The sequence below is a fragment of the Papio anubis genome, chromosome 13, assembly GCF_008728515.1.
Source record: "Papio anubis isolate 15944 chromosome 13, Panubis1.0, whole genome shotgun sequence".
Lineage (NCBI taxonomy): Eukaryota > Metazoa > Chordata > Mammalia > Primates > Cercopithecidae > Papio > Papio anubis.
This window is the reverse complement of record NC_044988.1, coordinates 105,307,760-105,329,716: the sequence shown is the minus strand read 5'-3', so window position 1 is coordinate 105,329,716 and position 21,957 is coordinate 105,307,760. Positions and strand designations below refer to the sequence as shown.

The window sequence follows — 21,957 nt, the reverse complement described above, 5'->3', positions numbered from 1 at the left end:
TCCTTTCCGAGGCTGGGAAAGATTCTGCTCCTGAGGTCTTCCGGCGGTTGGCAGAGTCCAGTTCCGACCCATTTTCTTGCTGGTTGCCGGCTGGGGGCTGCTCTCAGGGCCTGGGTGTGGCCCGCATTCCTACCCACACAGGCTCCTCCTCCTTCAGAGCCAGCAGCGGGATTTCTGAAGTGTTGAATCTCTCTTTCCAGAAAGAGACCCATCCCTTTTAAGGACCTGCCTGATTAGGTGAGGCCCACCAAGGATCATGCTCTTTCCCCAGAGTCGGCTGTGCCGCGTGATGTAACCTGACCCAGAGTGGACTGTGTCCTCCTGCTCATGCTCTGCAGCCACGCACGGGCAACTGCCAGGCACGGGGAGCGTGCCGCCGTCCTCGAGTTCTGCCTGCCGCAGGACCAGGTGTCTTGTTCTTCTTCTCGACCTGTCCCTTGGTCTGGTGGAGCCTGACTTCCTCTAGTGCCCGGGAGGGGAAACCGTCTTGAGGCCTTGCATTCCAGCGCAGGAGCTGTGGAGGGGGCACCGCCGTGTGCAGCACACGAGGCAGCTCTGAGCCGCTCCTCCCTGCACCAGCCGAGGCCTCCCCTTCCTCTGCTCCTTCTAGAACCTTCTGCCGTCTGGTGTGCTGTAGCGTTCTGGGATGTTCCACGGTGTCTCTGCTGCAGGTCTTTTTCTCTTCGCTCTGCCTGGCGCATTGACTCTGGAAATTCAGATGTTTGGGTTCTGGGAGATTTAGTCCTGGAAAATGTCCTGAATTGGTTTTTTGATCTCCTTGTTTTCTTTTCTCTTTCTGTAACACTTATGAGTTGGCCGGTAGGCCTGTTTTCTGAGGGATTCCTTGCTTTATCTTCTAAGCATTCTGTAGCCTTTTTGATCTGGCTGTAACGTATTTAAATTCCTAAGCTGGTTCTCCTCCTCGGATGTCTTCTAGCGTTCTGGTGTGTTCCTCTGCGGGCTGTGTGTCCTGGCTCATAAACACTGTCGTCTTCCCTGCTGGCCCCTCACTTTGTGCTGCTTTCTGTTGTTCCTTTTCTTTTTTTTTCAGTCAGAGTCTCACTGTCACTCACCCAGGCTTGAGTGCAGTGGTGTGATCTCAGCTCACCTCCCAGGTTCAAGTGATTCTCCTGCCTCAGCCTCCCGGGTAGCTGGGATTACAGGCGTGCACCAGCACACCTGGCTTATTTTTGTATTTTTATTAGACATGGGGTTTCACCATGTTGGCCATGCTGGTCTCGAACTCCTGACCTCAAGTAATCCACCCACCTCGGCCTCCCAAAGGGCTGGGATTGTAGGCGTGCGCCGCTGCGCCCAGCCTGTTCCTGTTTTATTTGGGTTTTTGTCTTTTGTGCTGGAAGCTTTCCTCAAACGTCTGGCCGGCTGTCTGTGGCTGAATGCCACCTTCCAGAGGCCCTGGATCTTGTTAGCAGTGCTTTGGGACTGGGTGGCTGGCTGGGGCACTGCCCTTTGGGTGCAGACCCTGCCATTTTGCCCCCTCCCACCTCATGGCTGTGTCTGCCCCACTCCCCTGCTGCTGGGTCTCCCTGTCGAGGGTGCTGGGGGTGCCGCTTTCCCTCTCATGAGCTGAGGGCTTCTGGCCCGGGGTCTCAAGCCCAGCTCTCTGGGAGTTGCCGGTAGGACTGGATGGCAGGGGAGCGCAGGGCAGGGTGGGGGAGGATGGAGTCCTAGCTCCTGAGGCTCGCTCCCTGTCTCCTGCCACCGATGCAGTTCTAGGAGGCTGGAATGGTCTTGCGTCCATGCTGTGCTCTTGGCCTGAGCCTTCGTAGCTCCGCTGATCCCTCCATCCTCATCCTCTGCCGTCTTCTGAGAATGTGCTGTCACTCTTCCGGTTCTGTTCCTCTCCCATCACTTTTGTTCTCGTGAGTTTCTGCTGCCATAACTGCCCGTCAGGAGCTTCCAGAAGGAGCAGAGATGAGTTCGTGATTTTGGCCTCAGGGCTCAGCTGCAGCCTGGGTGGTTTTTCTGGAGTCGCCTCCCTTGCCCCAGCCCTGCCACAGCCCCCGTGTGGTTGTCGTTCTGTGACCCTTGCTCCTGCTCTGCCCCTCACCTACCGCTTCACTCTCATTTACGGCAGAGCAGGCGCTGAGGACACGTCTGCTGTCCCTGGGCCTTGCTCAGAACTCTCCAGGCTCCCCCAGCTCATCCAGGAGTTTACGCCTCTGGCTCCTGAAGGAGACGGAGTCTTTCCTGGGCAGAGCTCTGCTGGTTCAGTTTTCATCATCTTGCTTTTTGGTGCTGTTACGTTCATGTCTGACTTTCTGATTACTTTTCTGTGTAGAAAAAACAAGACCAGAAAGCTCCAGATAAAGAGGCCATACTCCGGGCCACCGCCAACCTGCCCTCCTACAACATGGACCGGGCCGCGGTCCAGACCAACATGAGAGATGTAAGTGTCGGCCCAGAGCGGCGGCGGGCGCGTGGGGTCCCCGTGTGGGGGATTGCCGTGGGGGGTTCCCGCAGGGCGGGGCAGCAAGAGGAGATTCTCTAGGAGTATTTGGGGAAGTCAGTGAGGGGGTCTATAGGACTGCACTATTTTGCATTTTTTCTGTAAATCAAAAATTATTTCCAAGTGAGAGTTGGAAAGCCATCTGAAGGCAGGGCTGGAAAGATACATACCCCTGGGAAAACGTCAGTCCGGCCCTGGGTTTGGCAGAAATGTTTAGATAGAATTCTGCACCCAAAGCGGGCGGATCACCTGAGGTCAGAAGTTCGAGACCAGCCTGGCCAACATGGTGAAACCCCGTCTCTGCTAAAAATACCAAAAATTAGCCGGGCATAGTGGTGGGCACCTGTAATCCCACCTATTCAGGAGGCTGAGACAGGAGAATCGCTTGAACCCGGGAGGCAGAGGTTGCAGTGAGCTGAGATCGCATCACTGTACTCCAACCTGGGTAGCAAGAGCGAAACTCTGTCTCAAGAAAAAAAAAAAAAAATCTGAACCCGTGAGTTATTTTGGATCAGAACGTTCTCAGTTAAAAAAGAAAAGTGTTTGCAGTGCTCACGTGGACGCCCCAGCAGCGGGGCACGTGCTGTGCCGGGGTGGGAGGACGGCTGGCTTCCAACTTCATCTGATGCCAGTCCGACCTAAGGGCACTGCTGCCATAACCCCTGTTTGATTTTAGGAATGAACCTGTTGGGGTCTCTTCCAGAGAGTTCTGTGCCGACCGGGGCATGGTGACTTTTCCCCAGCAGCCAGCCTGTGTGTCTCCCATCCTGTGTGTGTCCAGCTCACAGGTGTTTCTGTAGTGTGGTGTCCACACCAAGGCTCACGCTTGTGTGAGAGAAGGGACAGCTGACACCTGACCTCTCGCTGTTCTGGAGGGCATCTCTGTTCCGTCCCACAGCTTGTCCTGCCTGGGGAGGACAGTGATGGCCACCGCTGTGTGGCAGGCATGCCTCCACCGGGGGCCGGCAGACTCACGGGTGTGGAGCCTCAGATGATTCTGTTTTCTTCAGTGAGGCCAGAGAGGTCTTCAGCTCGCCCCCACCCACGCTGGCTGGACCGGCGGTTTCCTCACTGGGCACGGGCTGAGTATCAGGCCAGCACTGAGCGACTGCCACCGGGCGTTCGTGTCCCTTTCCACTGGCTTCAGTCCCACCTTCAGGGAGGCCCTTGGCCCTGCCGATCCCCTGCCTTGCCCTCAGTTGATCCTGCTGTCTTGCAGGAAAGCAGTGTCATCTCGACTCTGAGGATCGGAGTTCCAGGATGGGAGCAAGCCATAGGTCCAAGTAGGTTTGCTGGACATTTAGAGAATTGATCTCCTTTTTTTTCACTGCAGTTCCAGACAGAACTCCGGAAGATCCTGGTGTCTCTCATTGAGGTGGCGCAGAAGCTGTTAGCACTGAACCCAGATGCGGTGGAACTGTTTAAGAAGGCGAATGGTATGAGTCAGCCCTGATGCTGCATTCCAGGCGTGGTTCGCTGCCTGCCTGGGGGAGCGTCTGCAGCTCACGCACCACCAGAACCTCTGTGCTGAGGGCCTGGGGCCTGCCTCACCGGCAACGCCTGTTGATACGCCTGAGGGTGGGCAGGCAGAGCTCAGACAGATCATTCCTGCAAATGTTTGTGCTCAGATAAGGCCCCTGGGCCTGAGGCTGGAGCCTTCACGGCCCTGTCGTCTCCCCACAGCGATGCTGGACGAGGACGAGGACGAGCGCGTGGACGAGGCCGCCCTGCGGCAGCTCACGGAGATGGGCTTTCCGGAGAACAGAGCCACCAAGGCCCTTCAGCTGAACCAGTGCGTGGGGGCCGCCTCCTTCCCCTGCCGGAGACACGTGGGGCCTGGTCTTGTGGGGCTCCCACCGTGGGTGACGTCCTCCTACCCTAAACTCTTTGTTTGACTGAATCTTTCCTAACGTGTGGGGTTTTCAAGAGGTACCTTAAATATGGGCCTGCAAAGCGTTTTTGGGGTGAATGTGGCAGAGCAGTCGTTGTATAAATTCTCTTTGGGCCGTTGTATGAGAACTCAAGGGGAAGCCCGTTCGTAGCAGGAACACGGCCTCTAACAGTCTTCTCAGGATTTCCGTGTGAGTTACTGGTCCTGCTTCTGTGTTCAGATCTAAAACGAATAATCCGAGATCCAGGGGCAGCCGGGGGCGCTCCATCCCTAAGCTCCCAGCAGAGACCTCCGGGTCCGCTCGCCTCTCCTTAGACGGGCTTCTGTTTCTGCCCAGGGTCTCAAGGTGGTCTGAGGCAAGGACCAGAGCTTCCGTTGCACCTGTGTTCATTCAGGTTCTCATTATAAGGGCCACCAGCTGATGCTGGAGAAGTCACTACCATAGCAGAGACTCTTGGGAATGGACAGGAGGCGAAGGCCCCGGTCCGTTAGCCTGGGGGTGTTGGAAAGAGTCTCTTGCCTTGCAGCATGTCGGTGCCTCAGGCCATGGAGTGGCTAATTGAACACGCAGAAGATCCGACCATAGACACGCCTCTTCCGGGCCAGGCTCCCCCAGGGGCTGAGGGGGCCACCGCAGCCGCCCCTGAGGCTGCCGCAGGAGCCAGCACCACCGACGAGGAGGCCAGAGATGAGCTCACGGAAATCTTCAAGAAGATCCGGAGGAAAAGGGAGTTTCGGGCTGATGCTCGGGTATGTGTTACTAGACCTGTCACCAGGCAGAGTCGCCGTGTCTTCCCTTGAGGTGGCGCCACGGAAAGGAGGCTGGGGCTGTGTGGCTGATCTTGGGCTGAGCTGGCTCATGTCCCAGGAGAGAGAGAAGCTGGGGAAGGGGTTTACAGGTGGGCCTGGGAAGTGGCGAGCCTGGACCGCGGCCCGAGTTTCTGAGCACCCCTGTAAGTTATCCCGGCTTGAATCCAGGCACCCCAGTTTCCTCTCTGTTGCCACATTCGTCACCTTTTGAAAAACGACATTTTACAGTTCCTGCTGACCACTCATGTCCACAAGCTGCCCCTATTCGGCAGCATCTCTGCGGGGTGGGGGTCCTGCTCAGAGACCGGGAGGGTCATCTGCTGTGGTGGGTGTCTGTGAACGAGGGGCCGCTCAGGCTGGCCAACCGCCTCCATGGTGCGGGCTGCAGGGCTGCAGGGTCCCTGCGCCTGTGTGTGTGGACCTTCCTCGCCCGCACCTCATCTCCCCGTTCTTCCTTCTCTCTCCTGTTCTTTGATTCGGGTCTTACTTCCTCCTTGGAGGTCTCTGTCTTCTCCGACGTGCTCAGACGGCAGATCCGCTCCGTCAGGGCTTCCATGTGCATGCTCTGTCTCACATGTGGCGTTGATGGTTTCCCTGGGGTGTGTGACATTGTGCTGTGGCCTCACCTGCGGGCTCGTGTCTTCCATGGAGTTCCCTGTGGCCAGGCTGTACACATCCTCCTGGGCTGATTCTGAGTTTGCTTCTGCCGGTGATGAGTGGGGCCCCTGCCCCTCATGCCCTGCAGTGTAAACCCCGGCTTCACAGCTCAGGTCTTCCCTGCACAGGGTCCCGTGGAGACAAACGCTTTTCTTTGTTTCTTTTTTTTTTTTTTTTTTTTTTTTTTTTTGAGACGGAGTCTCGCGCTGTGTCACCCAGGCTGGAGTGCAGTGGCACGATCTCGGCTCACTGCAAGCTCCGCCTCCCAGGTTCAGGCCATTCTCCTGCCTCAGCCTCTGAGTAGCTGGGACTACAGGCGCCCGCCACCACGCCCGGCTAGTTTTTTGTATTTTTAGTAGAGACGGGGTTTCACCATGTTAGCCAGGATGGTCTCGATCTCCTGACCTCGTGATCCGCCCGCCTCGGCCTCCCAAAGTGCTGGGATTACAGGCTTGAGCCACCGCGCCCGGCCCTTTGTTTCTTTTAAAATTTAATTTAATTTTAAGTTCTGGGATACATATGCAGGATGTGCAGGTTTGTTCCAAAGGTAGACATGTGCCATGGTGGTTTGCTGCACGTGTCAACCTATCACCTAGGTATTAAGCCCAGCATACATTAGCTATTTATCCTGATGCCCTCCCTCCCCTGAGCCCCCGGCAGGCCCCGGTGTGTGGTGTTCCCCTCGCTGTGTCCATGTGTTCTCATTGTTCAGCTCCCACTCATGAGTGAGAACAGGAGGTGCTTGGTTTTCTGTTCCTGTGTTAGTTTGCTGAGAACAATGGCTTCCAGCTTCATCCATGACTCTGCAAAGGACGTGATCTCGTTCCTCTTTATGGCTGCCTAGTATTCCATGGTGTGTATGTCCTGTATTTTCTTTATCCAGCCTACCCAGTTTCTTTTCTTATCCATGGGCATTTGGGTTGATTCTATATCTTTGCTGTTGTGAGTAGTGCTGCAGTGAACATATGTGTGCACGTATCTTCATAATAGAATGATTTCGATTATTCTTTTGGGTATATACCCCGTAATGGAATTGCAGGGTCAGATGGTATTTTTGTTTCTAGGTCTTTGAGGAATCACCATACGTCTTCCATGGTGGTTGAACTAATTTACGTTCCCACCAACAGTGTAAAAGCGTTCCTGTTTCTCCACAGCCTCACTAGCAGCTGTTGTTTCTTGACTTTTTTTTTTTCTTTTTGTGAGCCGGAGTCTCGCTCTGTCACCCAGGCTAGAGTGCAGTGGCCAGATCTCAGCTCACTGTAAGGTCCGCCTCCCAGGTTCACGCCATTCTCCTGCCTCAGCCTCCCGAGTAGCTGGGACTACAGGCGCCCGCCACGTCGCCTGGCTAGTTTTATGTATTTTTTTAGTAGAGACAGGGTTTCCCCGTGTTAGCCAGGATGGTCTCGATCTCCTGACCTCGTGATCTGCCTGTCTCGGCCTCCCAAAGTGCTGGGATTACAAGCTTGAGCCAACGTGCCCGGCCAATTTCGTGACTTTTTAATAATCATCATTCTGATTGGCATGAGGTGGTATCTCATTGCGGTTTTGATTTGCATTTCTCTAATGATCAGTAATGCTGAGCCTTGCTCTGTTGCCCAGGCTGGATTCTTCCTGCCTCAGCCTCCTGAGTAGCTGGGACTACAGGCACACACCCACCACGCCCAGCTAATTTTTGTGTTTTTAGTGGAGACAGGGTTTCACCATGTTGGCCAGGCTGGTCTCAAACTCCTGACCTCAAGTGATCTGCCCGCCTCGGCCTCCCAAAGTGCTGGGATTACAGGAGTGATTCACCACGCCCAGCCAGCTGTCTTCTTTTGAGAAGTGTCTGATCATGTCCTTTGCCCAGTTTTTAATGGGTTTTTTTTTTTCTTGTAAATTTGTTTATTCCATGTAGATTATGGATATTAGCCCTTTGTCAGGTGGTTAGATTGTAAAAATGTTGCCTTCTGTAGGTTGTCTGTTCACTCTGATGGTCGTTTCTTTTGCTGTGCAGAAGCTCTTCAGTTTAGTTAGATCCCATTGAGACAAATGCTTTTCTAGTCCCTCTTCTCATCTTTTCAGGGTCCTCGTTTTCAGTAAGGGTCTCATTTCCCACTGTCTACCTCCCATGGGCCCAAGGCGCACGTTCTGTCTGTGTGTGGACGTTAGACCCTGTGCACACCCTTTCACAGAGCTAGTTTTCTGTCTCTTCCTTCTTGGTTTTTGTCACTTGTGGATATCCCTTTCTTGTGAGTTTAGCTATGCATTTAAAAGTTTCTCTTTTTTTTTTTTTTTGAGACAGTTTCACTCTGTCACCCAGGCTAGAGTGTGGTGGCACAATCATGGCTTACTGCAGCCTTGACCTCCTGGGCTCCAATGATGCTACTTCAGCCTCCTGAGTAGCTCTTACAGGCACGCACCACCAAACGGGGCTAATTTTTTAATTTCTAAAATTTTGTACAGATAGGGATCTCCCTGTGTTGTCCAGGCTGGTCTTGAACTCCTGGCTTCAAGTGATCCTCTTGCCTTGGCCTCCCAAAGTGCTGGAATTACAGGCATGAGCCGTTGTGCCCAGCCTAAAAGCATTTTTGTTTTATTTTTATCTAGCATTTCTAGGTTTAGCAGAAAGTGTGTCTCGTTGTGCTTGTCTCCTAGGGAGCCAAGTTCACATCTGATCCTGGAAGCCTGTCGGGCGGAGCGGCCACTCTCCAGCTGGGTCCCTTGTGCGCTGAGGCTGGACTTTGCACTCTCCCGTGTTGTGGTGCTACACGGTCCCTTAGAGGTTGTTAGTCATATTCTTTCTTGCCGTCTTAAGCCTTTTTGTTAAATAGAGATACTCATTCTTAACAATCTTAATGGGCTCATTTTCCTAAGATCTTCCCCATTGTCATTCCCTCCTGTCATCTCTCTGTGTCAGAATATTCTGTAGAATGTCTTTGATGAAAATGGTTACAAGGTGGTCAAGGCTTGAGGGGCCAGCCTATCAGTCCTTCTACCCTTTGGTTTCTGTATGAGTCTTGAGATCAGGCAAGTATCCAGTAGAGATCGAGATATTAGCTTTGTTACCGAGAAAGGATTGGAGAGCTCTGACTTGAGGCCAAAACAGATTTCCTGCTGCCCGTTCCTTTCTGGTGGTGGACAGGATACCTGCTGGCCAGGGGCAGAGCTGGCAGGCCCCGAGGTCCTGCAGCCCGTGAGTGGCTGCCCCTCTCCCATTGCTGCACACAAGCAAGTCTTTGCCCCCATGGGCTGGGAGGGAGGGCGGGGGCTGCCAGGTGTTGCCTCAGGAGTACTGGGGCATCATTTCCTGGGCTGAGGTACAAATGAGGGAGAGTGCTTCCTATTGAAGCTAGTGAGAAGGGCATCCTGTCCTTGAATTCAATAGATTCCAGGCTCTTCTATATGACTTTGATACCAAAATATTGTATGGTGAGTTCTTCCAAAGTTCATTGTTGGAGCTCCTTGAGTTAGGATGTGGCTCAGGAAGGACCATAAATAGAAGATACGGAGATTTTTTCTTTTTCGAGATGGAGTATCACTGTGTTGCCCAGGCTGGAGTACCGTGGTGCGATCTCGACTCACTGCAGCCTCCACTTCCCGGGCTCAAGCGATTCTCCTGCCTCAGCCTCCCGAGTAGCTGGGATTACAGGCGTGTGCCATCACGCCCAGCTAATTTTTGTATTTTTAGTAGAGATGGGGCTTCCCCATGTTGGTCAGGCTGGTCTCAAACTCCTGACCTCAGGTGATCCTCCCGCCCCGGCCTCCCAAAGTGCTGGGATTACAAGCGTGAGCCAGTGCGCCTGGCTGGGACTTTTGCCCTGATCATGCACACAGTTTAGCTCCAGCCAGCATCCTTCCTGAGCTCCACCCCAGCTCAAGTCTTTTTCTGCCAGGTTCTCTTGGAAGTATCTGACAATGCAGTCCAGACTGGCTGCGGACACGCACGGTCCGTGGGGCGCGGTGCTGCATGAAGTCAGCCTGGGTGGTGCTGGGAGCTGTGTGGGGCCGGCACCCCTACACTTATGGCCTTATGGTGGCCGGAAAACTGACAAAGACGGAGAGGACTCTGGGGGCTTCAAGAGAGTGGGATCTGACCTTTCAGGGATTAGGAGAGGCCCTTGAAATTTTGATAAAGCCTTCTTTTTATTTATTTATATTTTTTCAAGATAGACCCCTTTAACATTGTGTTATAAATCTCCAGAGTAAAGGATGTATTATCTTGTTACATGAATTGTGTCCAGAAAAATGTACGCCCTTCCCCAAAAATGAATTAGTATATGTTTAGTTGTAGCTTAAGTTTTGTTCAATATTAAAATTAAAAAATTAGTTTTAGGATATTTTTTTCTAAGATAACATCTGAATAAAACCTTTTTTCACGGATTACAATGACATTTTTGTTTCCATTGAGATTGCATTTACTGATGTGGCCTTTCTCTAATGCCACTTATTCTTGGGTAACAAGCCCCTCTGGGGTAAACCTGCAGTGGCTGCTGAGACAGTCTTATCCACACAGTCATTGGGACAAACCTGAAAGGGTCTGAAGTTGGCCTGACTGCCTCATGTCCACATAAGCGATGCATTTCTACCTGTCATAACCTGTGGCTTCTCCCCACAACCTGTGGCTCCCTGAAGACAAGCCTGGGAGCTGCACCGACCCCCTGGCTCTGCTAACTACAGTCATACCCTTCGCTTCTTCGGCTTTAGGATGCTGAAAACCAAGATCTGTTTCAATAGAGCTGTGAGGAAAGAGAACGTGGACGGAGAACGTCCGCAGTGCTGTTGGGAGCACCCCCCGCTAGGGTGCCGGGGAGCAGGGCTCCCTCTCTGCACGCAGGGCACTGGTTCCTCGGCCTCCTGCCACCCCCAGTGAGCTAACGGCTGTGCTGTCCTCTAGGCTGTCATTTCCCTGATGGAGATGGGATTCGACGAGAAGGAGGTGATAGACGCCCTCAGAGTGAACAACAACCAACAGAATGCCGCGGTGAGTGTCGGGCTGTGGTGAGTGAGTGTTGGGCTGTGGTGAGTGTCGGGCTGTGGTGAGTGAGTGTCGGGCTGTGGTGAGTGTTGGGTCAGAAAGGAGGTCGACCGAGCAATCGGTCAGGTGAGGTTACTGTGGTGAATGAGTGGGTCGGCCAGAAAGGAGGAGTGCATTGTGGTGAGTAAGTTAATAGAAGAAGGCTCAATGACCGTAGTGAGTGAGCACGGCCAGGGTGGAGGTTAACAGAAAAACGGAGGCCCGCCAGTGAGGAGGGTCGGGCTGTGGTGGAGGTTAATGGTGATGCCCACCGTAGTGAGGAGGTCGGCTGTGGTGGAGTGGCACAGTGGAAGAGTAAGGTCGGCCAGGAGGAGGTCGGGCTGTAGGAGGTTAACAGAAAGTGAATGAGGTCGGCTGTGGAGTGAGTGTCGGGTCAGGAGGTTAACAGTGAGTGTCGGGCTGTGGTGAGTGTTGGGCTGTAGTGAGTGAGTGTCGGCTGTAGTGAGTGAGTGTCGGGCTGTGGTGAGTGTCGGGCTGTGGTGAGTGTTGGGCTGTAGTGAGTGAGTGTCGGGCTGTGGTGAGTGTTGGGCTGTAGTGAGTGTCGACTGTAGTGAGTGAGTGTCGGGCTGTGGTGAGTGTTGGGCTGTAGTGAGTGAGTGTCGGCTGTAGTGAGTGAGTGTCGGGCTGCAAGAGGCCAAATGCAGTGAAATGAGCCGTCGGCTGTGGTGAGTGAGTGTCGGCTGTGGTGAGGTTAACAGTGAGTGTCGGCTGTAGTGAGGAGGACAGGAGGCTGGGAGCCTCATGAGTGCCCCAGGCATGGGAGGAAAGCCATATGTGGAAGGGTTGTGGCTCTTTTAAGTGAGATTAATAGGGATAGATGGCGTGAAATAGTATAAAATAAAATACAGAATTCTCGAAGCGGAGTTTGAGACGGGAGTCTCGCCTGTTGCCCAGGCTGGAGTGCAGCGGTCGGATCTCAGCTCTCACTGCAAGCCCGGCCCCTCGGTTTACGCCATTCTCCTGCCTCGCCTCCTCGGTAGCTGGGACTACAGGCGCTCAGCCACCTCGGCCTGGCTAGTTTTTGTATTTTTAGTAGAGATGGGGTTTCACGGTGTTCGCCAGGATGGTCACATCTCTGACCTCGCGGATCCTCGCCTCGGCCCCAAAGTGCTGGATTACAAGCTTGAGCCACCGTACCGGCCGGCTTTGTCTTTTTAAAAGGGTGCTTTATATATACATATTTTATGGATGGGTAATTTGTTCATTTATCTTTTTTTTTGAGACGGAGTCTCACTGTGTCTCCCAGGCTGAGTGCAGTGAAGTTGATCTCGGCCACTGTAGCCCTCCACCCGGTTCATGCCATTCTCCGCCTCAGCCTCCCAAGTAGCTGGGACTACAGGGCGCTCACACTGCAGGTTCGGGGCTAATTTTTTTTTATTTTTAGTAGAGATGGGTTTCACCATGTTGCTTAGCCAGGATAGTCTCGATTCTGACCTCAGATCCACCTGCTCGCCTCCCAAAGTTGGGATTAGCTTGAGCCATCACACTGGGCCTTTTTAATTTTTTGAGTCAGAGTTCACTCTGTCCCCAGGTTGGAATGCAGCATTCCCGGCTCACTGCAGCCTCGACCTCCTGGCTCTGCGGATCTCCTGCTCTAGCCTCCTGAGTAGCTGGGACCACAGGCATGCACCACCATGCCTGGCTAATTGATTTTAGTTTTTTAGAGACGAGATCTCCCTTTGTTGCCCAGGCCGATCTTGAATTCCTGGCTTCGACAATCCTCCTGCTTTTGCTTTTCCCGAAGTGCTGACTACATGCATGGAGCCACCACACCCGTTCATTTATCTGGATTAAACCGGACTCCAAGAATGACCCAGCCCCTGTGCCCGTGCCAGCTGGGCTGATGGAGCTGTGCCTGGGGAGGGCCCCGTGGTGGCCGACACCCCCCCACCATCCCTCCTGCCAGTGGAGTTGGTGGCTCACGCCTCCAAGACAGAGATGAGGAGCCTGTGTCCTCATGGCTCCAGCACTACTGACTGCCCATAACAGGACCACAGGCAAGCTGGGCAATGCCAGCGTCTGCAGAGAAAAGCAGACTAGCTCTTCCTTCTCAGTCTGGCCTGGTCTGACATGCACAGCAGTGAATCCAGACTGGGCTTGTCTTCATGGTAGGGTCCCTTCCAGTGAGATCAGCCTCAGGGGCTCAATAGAAAGGTGCAGGAGCCGTTGTGCCTGCTGCGGGTGGCATCTTGCAGAGGCACTGAAGGCGCTAACAGTGGCATTGGTGCTCTTGGCTTTGCAGTGCGAGTGGCTGCTGGGGGACCGGAAGCCCTCTCCAGAGGAGCTGGACAAGGGCATCGACCCCGACAGTCCTCTCTTTCAGGCGATCCTGGATAACCCAGTGGTGCAGCTGGGCCTCACCAACCCAAAAACATTGCTAGGTATGTGCGCCTTCTTTACGCTAAGTCGCGGGTCGGGGAGGCTGGCTGGTTCCCTCGTAGGACGTGCAGGTGCTGTGGAGGCGACGCGGAGGATCCAGCGCTGAGGATCGCCGTGCGCTGGCAGCACGTCCTGCCATGCAGGTTGGCATCCTGCGGGTGTAGCTCTGCTACGTCACCATGGAGCCCACAGGTCAGGTTCTGATCGTGGTGTGACTGTCTCCTGCACGACGACTCTGACACAGGCTTCAGAAAACCAGTGCCAGTGGCTTTCCGAGGGCCAGCAGGGTGGAGACCACACCAGCAGCTTAGGAACTCACATGAGAACAAGGTGTGGTGTGGGCTTTTGCTCTTACTGTTCCTCAGGGTCTTCGGTGGCAATTGTTTATTTTTATTGTCAGATACCTACATGCAAAAGTACATATGATGTTGTAACTTTAATGAAGGATAAAACTAATAGCCGTGTATCTGCCATTCAGCTCTGGGCCTGGGGTGCCCCTCCCCTACGCACCTCATCCCTCCCTCCAGCCTGGCCGTCGCCGTGGCCGCGGCTTACCTCTCTGCTTCCCTGTAGAGTTTTGCTGTATTTGTGTCTCCTCAAACAATCTCTTATTTGTTACTGCCTTTGTGTAAGTAGAATCACATTTTAAGCAGGGCTCTGTGACTGACTGACTGTGTTCTTTGTGGGGGTTGTGGAGTATTTTGTTGATGGAAGGCACCGGGAATCCAGGGGTCATTGGGTTGTCTGCATGTGGTGCCACTCGCGATGTTCCCCCCCTTTTTTTTATTTTTTGAGACAGCGCCTCACCTTGTCACCCAGGCTGGAGTGCAGTGGCGTGATCTCGGCTCACTGCAACCTCCGCCTCCCAGGTTCAAGCAATTCTCCTGCCTCAGCCTCCTGAGAACCTGGGATTATAGGCGTGCATTACCACGCCTGGCTAATTTTTTGTATTTTAGTAGAGACGGGTTTCACTATGTTGGCCAGGCTGGTCTCGAACTCCTGACCTCATGATCCACCCGCCTCGGCCTCCCAAAGTGCTGGGATTACAGACCTGTTGGTCCCCAGGAGCCGAGTTCCGGGATGTTGGGAGGGCCTTTGCCACCCAAGCAGGCTGGAAGTGTCTCTGGAAGCTGTGATGGCCATGCCCTGATCTTGAAGGCTGGCCTTCTTTCAGAAGTGTATTGGCCGTCTGTAGAACCTCAGCCGTGAGAGATCTTCCGCTCAGCGTTTGGCCTTCTTTTCTCTTGGATTATTTTCTTTTTTTTTTTTTTTTTTTTTTGAGACGGAGTCTCGCTCTGTCGCCCAGGCTGGAGTGTAGTCTGTCGCCCAGGCTGGAGTGCAGTGGCCAGATCTCAGCTCACTGCAAGCTCCGCCTCCCGGGTTTGCGCCATTCTCCTGCCTCAGCCTCCTGAGTAGCTGGGACTACAGGCACCCTCCACCTCGCCCGGCTAGTTTTTTGTGTTTTTTAGTAGAGACGGAGTTTCACCATGTTAGCCAGGATGGTCTCGATCTCCTGACTTCGTGATCCACCCGTCTCAGCCTCCCAAAGTGCTGGGATTACAGGTGTGAGTCACCGCACCTGGCCCGGATTGTTTTCTTATTCATTCAGAAAGGTCCTCACCTCCTGGGTGCTGACCCTTTTCCCATTTATTTGTGCTGCAGATGCCGTTGTTCAGTTTCTGGCTTATTTACTCATGCTGATGGGCAGAATCCCATGTTTTGATGTCCTTCAGGGTGGTTTTTTTTAGGATGTGAAGCTTTAAAGAAAACCTTCCATGGCGGGGTGTGGTGGCTCACGCCTGTAATCCCAGCACTTTGGGAGACTGAGGCAGGTGGATCACGAGATCAGGAGTTCAAGACCAGCCTGGCCAAGATCGTGAAACCCTGTCTCTACTAAAAATACAAAATATTAGCTGGGTGTGGTGGCATGCGCCTGTAATCCCAGCTACTCCGGAGCTGAGGCACAGAATTGTTCAAACCTGGGGGGCGGAGGTTGCAGTGAGCCGAGATCGTGCCACTGCACTCCAGCCTGGGCGACAGAGCGAGACTCCATCTCAAAAAAAAAAAGAAAAAAGAAAACCCTCCTATCCCAAAGTCAGAAACACGTTTTCCTTTTTAAAATTTTTTTCCCAAATATTTTAAAAGTTTCTCTTATTCAAGTCCATTATCTACCTAGAAGTATGTGTGTGGTGTAAAGTAGGGATCTTCTTTGTACCCAAATTCTAAAACTTGAGAATGGTCTTTTGTGAGTTTATTTTTATTCTTAGTGATTCCTTTTACACTGAAAGTATATTCCTCCTAGCTCTCCAGCTGTTTGTATACCTTAGGATATTAGTGTGTGCTGCCCTGGGGTCTGTCCAATAACTTTTTTTTTTTTTTTTTTCTAATAGAAATAGACTCTTTCTCTGTCACCCAGGCTAGAGTGCAGTGATGGCGCCACTGTCCATGCAAGATCTGCCCCCAGCACACACACTTGCCCACCTCCATATCATAGACAAGACCTCCATTGTTTTAACTTGTATTCTTTTTGGTATTAGCAATGTTGAATACTTTTCTGTTGGTCATTGCATTTCTTCTTTTACATATTGTGTATGCATATCATCTATTTGTTTGCTTTCTTTTTTTGGAGACAGGGTCTTGCTTTGTCACCCAGGCTGGAGTGCAGTGGTGCAATCACAGCTCACTGCAGCCTTGACCTCCTGGGCTCAAGTCATCCTCTTGGGTAGTTATGACTACAGGCACACACGACCATACCCAGCTAATTTTTTTGTTGTTGTTGAGATGGGGTCTCGTTTTTTTTGCTCAGGCTAGTATTGAACTCCTGGCTTCAAGCAAGCGTCCCACCTCTGCCTTCTAGAGTGCTGGGATTACAGGCATGAGCCATTGCACCCGGCGCATCTGTTTTTCTATTGCAATATGAATCCTGGAGCTTCCTTAATAGCTTCTTGGATGTTAAGCACATCTGCCTTTGTTGCGTGTTGTAAACGGTTTTTGCTCTCTTAATTTTGTGTGGCATTTTCTGACATACAGAAGTTAGGATATAGAGAAGAAAGTCCTTCCTCAGGTTGGGCATGGTGGGTCATGCCTGTGGTCGTAGCACTTTGGGAGGCTGAGGCAAGAGGATCACTTGAGCTCAGGAGTTCAAGACCCGTCTGGGTAACATAGCAGGACCTCCTCTCTACTAAAAAAAGCAAACAAACAAAAAAGCAAAATCAGCCAGGAGTGGTGGCACATGTGCCTGTAGTCCCTGCTACTCAGGGGACTGAGGTGGGAGGATCATTGAGTCCAGGAGTTCAAGACTGCAGTGAGCTGTGATCACGCCACTGCACTCCGGCCTGGGCAACAAAGCAAGTCGTTGTCTCCAAAAACATTAAATTCTCAGATAAATAATCATCTGTGTGGTTTTTCATATTTAACTCTTTATCTTTTTGTTCAACTCTTTCATCCTTCCAGAATTTATTTTGCTGTTTTTGAGAGGAAATGGGAAATTAAGTTCCCCGCCCTGCGTGTGAAACAGCTGTTTCGTACCTTATAGTGTGTTCTCGTAGACATCAGGTTGTCATTGTCTTTCTGGGACTTTTTGTGAGGTTTTTTTTTTTTTTTTTGAGATGGAGTCTCGCTCTGTCACCCAGGGTGGAGTGCAGTGGCACGATCTTGACTCACTGCAAGCTCCGCCTTCCAGGTTCACGCCATTCTCCTGCCTCAGCCTCCTGAGTAGCTGGGACTACAGGCACCTGCCACCATGCCCGGCTAATTTTTTACATTTTTAGTAGAGACGGGGTTTCACCGTGTTAGCCAGGATGGTCTCGATCTCCTGACCTTGTGATCCACCTGCCTTGGCCTCCCAAAGTGCTGGGATTACAGGCGTGAGCCACCACACCTGGCTTTTTCAGAGATTTTAAGAGTGGTTTTTGGGGACTTTTTTCTTTTTTTTTTTTTGAGACAGAGTCTCGCTCTGTCGCCCGGGCTGGAGTGCAGTGGCCAGATTTCAGCTCACTGCAAGCTCTGCCTCCCGGGTTCACGCCATAATCCTGCCTCAGCCTCCCGAGTAGCTGGGACTACAGGCGCCCGCCACCGCGCCCGGCTACTTTTTGTATTTTTTTAGTAGAGACGGGGTTTCACCGTGTTAGCCAGGATGGTCTCGATCTCCTGACCTTGTGATCCGCCCGCCTTGGCCTCCCAAAGTGCTGGGATTACAGGCATGAGCCACCGCGCCTGGCTTTTTCAGAGATTTTAAAGTGGTTTTTGGGGACTTTTAATCAGAACACCAGAGATTGTTTCAGGGCCTGGGGGTTGTTTCCAATCACGAACAGAGCCAAGTCGGATTCACTCTGAGCTCTGTGCTCAGCCACGGGCTACTGGGCCGTGAATGGCTGTGAACTCCTGTAGTGAGCACTGTCCCTGGAGCCTGTAGACCTGGGGCCACTTATGCTGAAGCGCATCCCTGTGTGTCAGGTCAGCATGGAGCCGTCGATCCTGCAGAGGGGCCGGCAGCCAGCAGAACGTGTGCTCCTTCACAGTGGGTGGAGTGGAGAGCTGTTTGCTAAAATCCACCTGTTGGGGGGAAACAGTTTTGTAAAGCTGTTAAAACCCAAGTTTTCATTTTGAAGAAGTGCTGTGTTGCATTTTAAACGCGCTGGTTTTTTAAAGAAGTAATTTTCTTAAGGCTGAGCATTACGTTTTTCCAGTTTGTTGTTAACTTTGCAACAGTGTCTTTGTGTGTCCTTTCTGCATCTGCTGACCTTCTCCGGGTGGGAAGTGGAGTTGTTGGGGGAGATGATTTTTGAGCCCTGGCGGCTGCCAGACAGCTGCCCAGAGTGTGGGTGCCATGAGCATGCACAGGCATGCTGCCCACCTGCCAGAATTGAGTGCATGATTGTTTGTGATCAGATCTGATTTGATGGGTGCATCTGGCAGAGTTGGGTGGGTTTCAGCCTGAGAGTGCACACTTAGCAGTGAGCTCTGTGTGGCCTTTGTATTGGAGACACACCCTCTTCGTTAGGAAGCTGCCGAAGAGGAAAGTCACGCCTGTGCCTGTTGGCTGAGTGGGGGCATGGGCACTCAGGCTGGCTCTGTTTTCCCTGCAGCCTTTGAAGACATGCTAGAGAACCCGCTGAACAGCACCCAGTGGATGAATGATCCAGAAACGGGTCCCGTCATGCTGCAGATCTCTAGAATCTTCCAGACACTAAATCGCACGTAGGTGGCGCCGTCCCACTTGGCTGTCCGGCCACAGCAGCCCCCTGGCGCGGCTGGAGACTGGGCAGAGCGGACCTCACCTGAAACTCACCTTCGGCATCTCGGCCCTGGACTGTTAGAGGCGCCGCGGCTGCTCCCGCTCTCTGATCTTATTGCTTATAAACTTCGGTGACGGTCGTGTGTAAAGCCGTATTTTTAGCATCTGCCAGGTGTTTACAAAAAAGTGGTTGTCGTGCTGGGAAGTGGAGTGATGGCCTCCTCTCCAGTGCTCCTCTGGGCTCTTGAGTTGCTGCTTGAATTGCCCCGTAGACGTTTGCTTGGAGAGTCCACGTGTTATTTGACGGAGATAGGTTTCAACCCAGAGTGTTAACGTCAAGCATGCTACTTTAGTCACTCACAGATGACTTTTCTTTAATAAAATCCCTTTTCCTATTTCCTATCTTGGTCTTTTCTTGGTGCCGCAGAAGCAGCCCATGCGTCCCTGGGAGGCTGCATCCCTACGGCTCCGTGCTCGCTGCTCCCACCCGGAGTGGGCGCCGGGGCCACCGCAGCATGTGGGCGGTCTTGTGGCGTCGTTTGGTGGGCAAAGCCTCGTGTTGTATTGGATTTAAGGGACTGGAGCTGAGCCCGTATTCCCAGGACACAGGTGCTGGGCCTGAGCACGGCAGCGCCTGCCTGCCTCTGGCCTCCTCCTTTTTTTTCGTTTTAAAAAACGTTACCATTACTTGTGTCTTAAAATGAGAAAATGAGTTTTGTTTGTTGTGAAGCCTGCTCGTTGTTGTTGGAAGCAGTCAGTTCCGAGCTGTTTGTTATGAACTTCTCTTCTGAACCAGCCCCTCCTCTTCCCTTCCCTGCCCACTGGTGTGGGAACCTTAGCAGAGCTCTGGCTGTATTTTAGCTCAGTAAGAATGTTTTCAGAAAATGTTTCTCTTCACACCTCTAGGTCTCTTCATTGTTTTTGAGGTTTAGATTTAAAACTAAAGTTAGTTTAAACTCTTTGGGCAGAAATACTAAAAATGCTTTTCGAAAGTTGCGAATCTCACTTCTTTTTTTTTTTTTTTTGAGACAGAATCTCACTCTGTCGCCCAGGCTGGAGTGCAGTGGTGCGATATTGGCTCACTGCAAGCTCCACCTCCCGGGTTCACGCCATTCTCCTGCCTAGTCCCGAATAGCTGGGACTACAGGCGCCTGCCACCATGCCTGGCTAGTTTTTTGTATTTTTAGTAGAGATGGGGTTTCACCGTGTTAGCCAGGATGGTCTTGATCTCCTGACCTCGTGATCTGCCCACCTTGGCCTCCCAAAGTCCTGGGATTACAGGTGTGAGCCACTGTGCCCAGCCCACAAATCTCACTTCTTTTTTTTTTTTTCCTTTGAGACGGAGCTTGCTCTGTCGCCCAGGCTGGAGTGCAGTGGCGAGATCTCGGCTCACTGCAAACTCCACCTCCCGGGTTCACGCCATTCTCCTGCCTCAGCCTCCCAAGTAGCTGGGACTACAGGCGCCTGCCACCACGCCTGGCTAATTTTTTGTATTTTCGGTAGAGACGGGGTTTTTTGAGACAGTCTCACTCTGTTGCCCAGGCTGGAGTGCAGTAACTTGATCTTGGCTTACTGCAACCTCCACCTCTCAGGTTCAAGTGATTCTCGAACCTTACCCTCCCGAGTAGCTGGGATTACGAATGCACGCCACAACGTCTAATTTTTTTTTTTTTTTTTTTTAGATGGAGTCTCACTGTTTGCCCAGACTAGAGTGAAGTGGCGTGATCTTGACTTACTGCAACCTCCACCCCCTGGGCTCAAGCAATTCTCCTGCCTCAGCCTCCCCAGTAGCTTGGATTATAGGCACCCACCACTATGCTCACTAAGTTTTGTATTTTTAGTAGAGACTGGGTTTCGCCATGTTGGCCAGGCTGGTCTCGAACTCCTGGCCTCAAGTGATCCACCCACTTCTGCCTTCCAAAGTGCTGGGATTACAGGCATGAGCCACTGAGCCTGGCCTGTGTTTTTTTTTTTTTTTTTTTTCTTTTTTTCCTGAGACGGAGTCTCTCTGTCTCCCAGGCTGGAGTGTGGTGGCACTATCTCAGCTCACTGCAACCTCTGCCTCTTGAGTTCAAGCAGTTCTCCTGCCTCAGCCTCTTGAGGAGCTAAGACTACAGGTGTGTGCCACCACAGCCAGCTAATTTTTGTATTTTTAGTAGAGACAGGGTTTTACCATGTTGGCCTTGCTGGTCTGGAACTCCTGACCTCATGATCTGCCTGCCTCAGCCTCCCAAAGTGCTGGGATTACAGGCGTGAGCCACTGCGCCTGACCTGTGTTGTGTTGTGTTTTGTTTTGTTTTTTTCTTTTTTTCCTGAGACGGAGTCTCTCTGTCTCCCAGGCTGGAGTGCGGTGGCACTGTCTCAGCTCACTGCAACCTCTGCCTCTTGAGTTCAAGCAGTTCTCCTGCCTCAGCCTCTTGAGTAGCTGGGATTACAGGCGTGCGCCACCACAGCCAGCTAATTTTTGTATTTTTAGTAGAGACAGGGTTTTACCATGTTGGCCTTGCTGGTCTGGAACTCCTGACCTCATGATCCGCCTGCCTCAGCCTCCCAAAGTGGTGGGATTACAGGCGTGAGTCACCACGCCCGGCCTGTGTTTTGTTTTTTGAATGACAACTAAATCTTTTATTCTGCAAATTCAAAGTACATAGTTCATAGGTCTCCTATCTGTTTTCTTTCCTGCTCTGCTCCCACACTGTGAAATTGCCCCATCCTGAAGCTGTGGGCCGGGCCCTGGGGCTACAGACTTCCCATGCACATTAAACTTAAAGCACGGCCCTGGACAGGGTGCCCGGGGCTCTGTGTTTCCATTCTCATCCTCTACAGAAAAGCAAAGCCCTCAGTTGAGAATGTCCCGGGGGTGCTGGGCTGGCCCCGGTACATCCCAGCCCTGGGCAGGTGGGTGCAGGTGAGGGAATCACCCCATCGGGCTTCACACGCACTCATGCATGTCTCCCGTTAGGACGCTTCAGGAGGCCGGGTGAGCGGTGGCTCACGCCTGGAGTCCCAGCACTTTGGGAGGCCGAGGATCAGCAGGAGGATTGCTTGACAAGCCCAGGGGTTCGAGACTAGCCTGGGCAACATAGTGAGACCCTGTTTCTACCAAAACATGCAAAAATTAGCAGGGCAAAGTGATATGTACCTGTAGTCCCAGCTACTCGGGGAGGCTGAGACATGGCAATCACTTGAGCCCAGGAGGTCAAGGCTGCAGTAAACCGTGATCTGGCCACTGCACTCCAGCCTGGGCAGTAGAGCAAGGCCCTGTCTCAGGAGATCCCTCAGTAAGAAAAGCCTACTGGGGCCAGGTGTGGTGGCTCATGCTTATAATCCCAGCACCGTAGGAGGCCAAGGTGGGAGGATCGCCTGAGCTTGGGAGTTTGAGACCAGGCTGGGCAACATAGTGAGACCCCTCTCTACAAAAAATACAAAAAATTAGCCAGGTGTGGTGTTGCATACCTATAGTCTCAGCTGCTCGGGAGGCTGAGGTGGGAGGATTGCTT

General features: G+C 52.4%; 1 protein-coding gene across 5 annotated transcripts in view; it reads left to right on the top strand.

The window, feature by feature from the left end:
- Positions 1-18,859, top strand: part of UBAC1 (UBA domain containing 1) — a 30,936-nt gene extending 12,077 nt beyond the window's left edge. For 3 of the 5 annotated variants that reach the window (XM_021927053.2, XM_021927055.2, XM_021927056.2), the window contains 7 exons: positions 2,303-2,410; positions 3,804-3,906; positions 4,154-4,328; positions 4,889-5,111; positions 10,702-10,788; positions 13,085-13,223; positions 18,309-18,859. In XM_021927053.2, coding sequence (XP_021782745.1) covers positions 2,303-2,410; positions 3,804-3,906; positions 4,154-4,328; positions 4,889-5,111; positions 10,702-10,788; positions 13,085-13,223; positions 18,309-18,424 — 951 coding nt within the window. In that variant the 3' untranslated portion in view covers positions 18,425-18,859. Of the gene's footprint in view, positions 1-271; positions 409-2,302; positions 2,411-3,803; positions 3,907-4,153; positions 4,329-4,888; positions 5,112-10,701; positions 10,789-13,084; positions 13,224-18,308 lie in introns of all 5 variants that reach the window. The other 2 variants (XM_021927054.2, XM_009187859.4) reach the window with 2 other exon arrangements.
- The last annotated feature ends 3,098 nt before the right edge of the window (positions 18,860-21,957 follow it).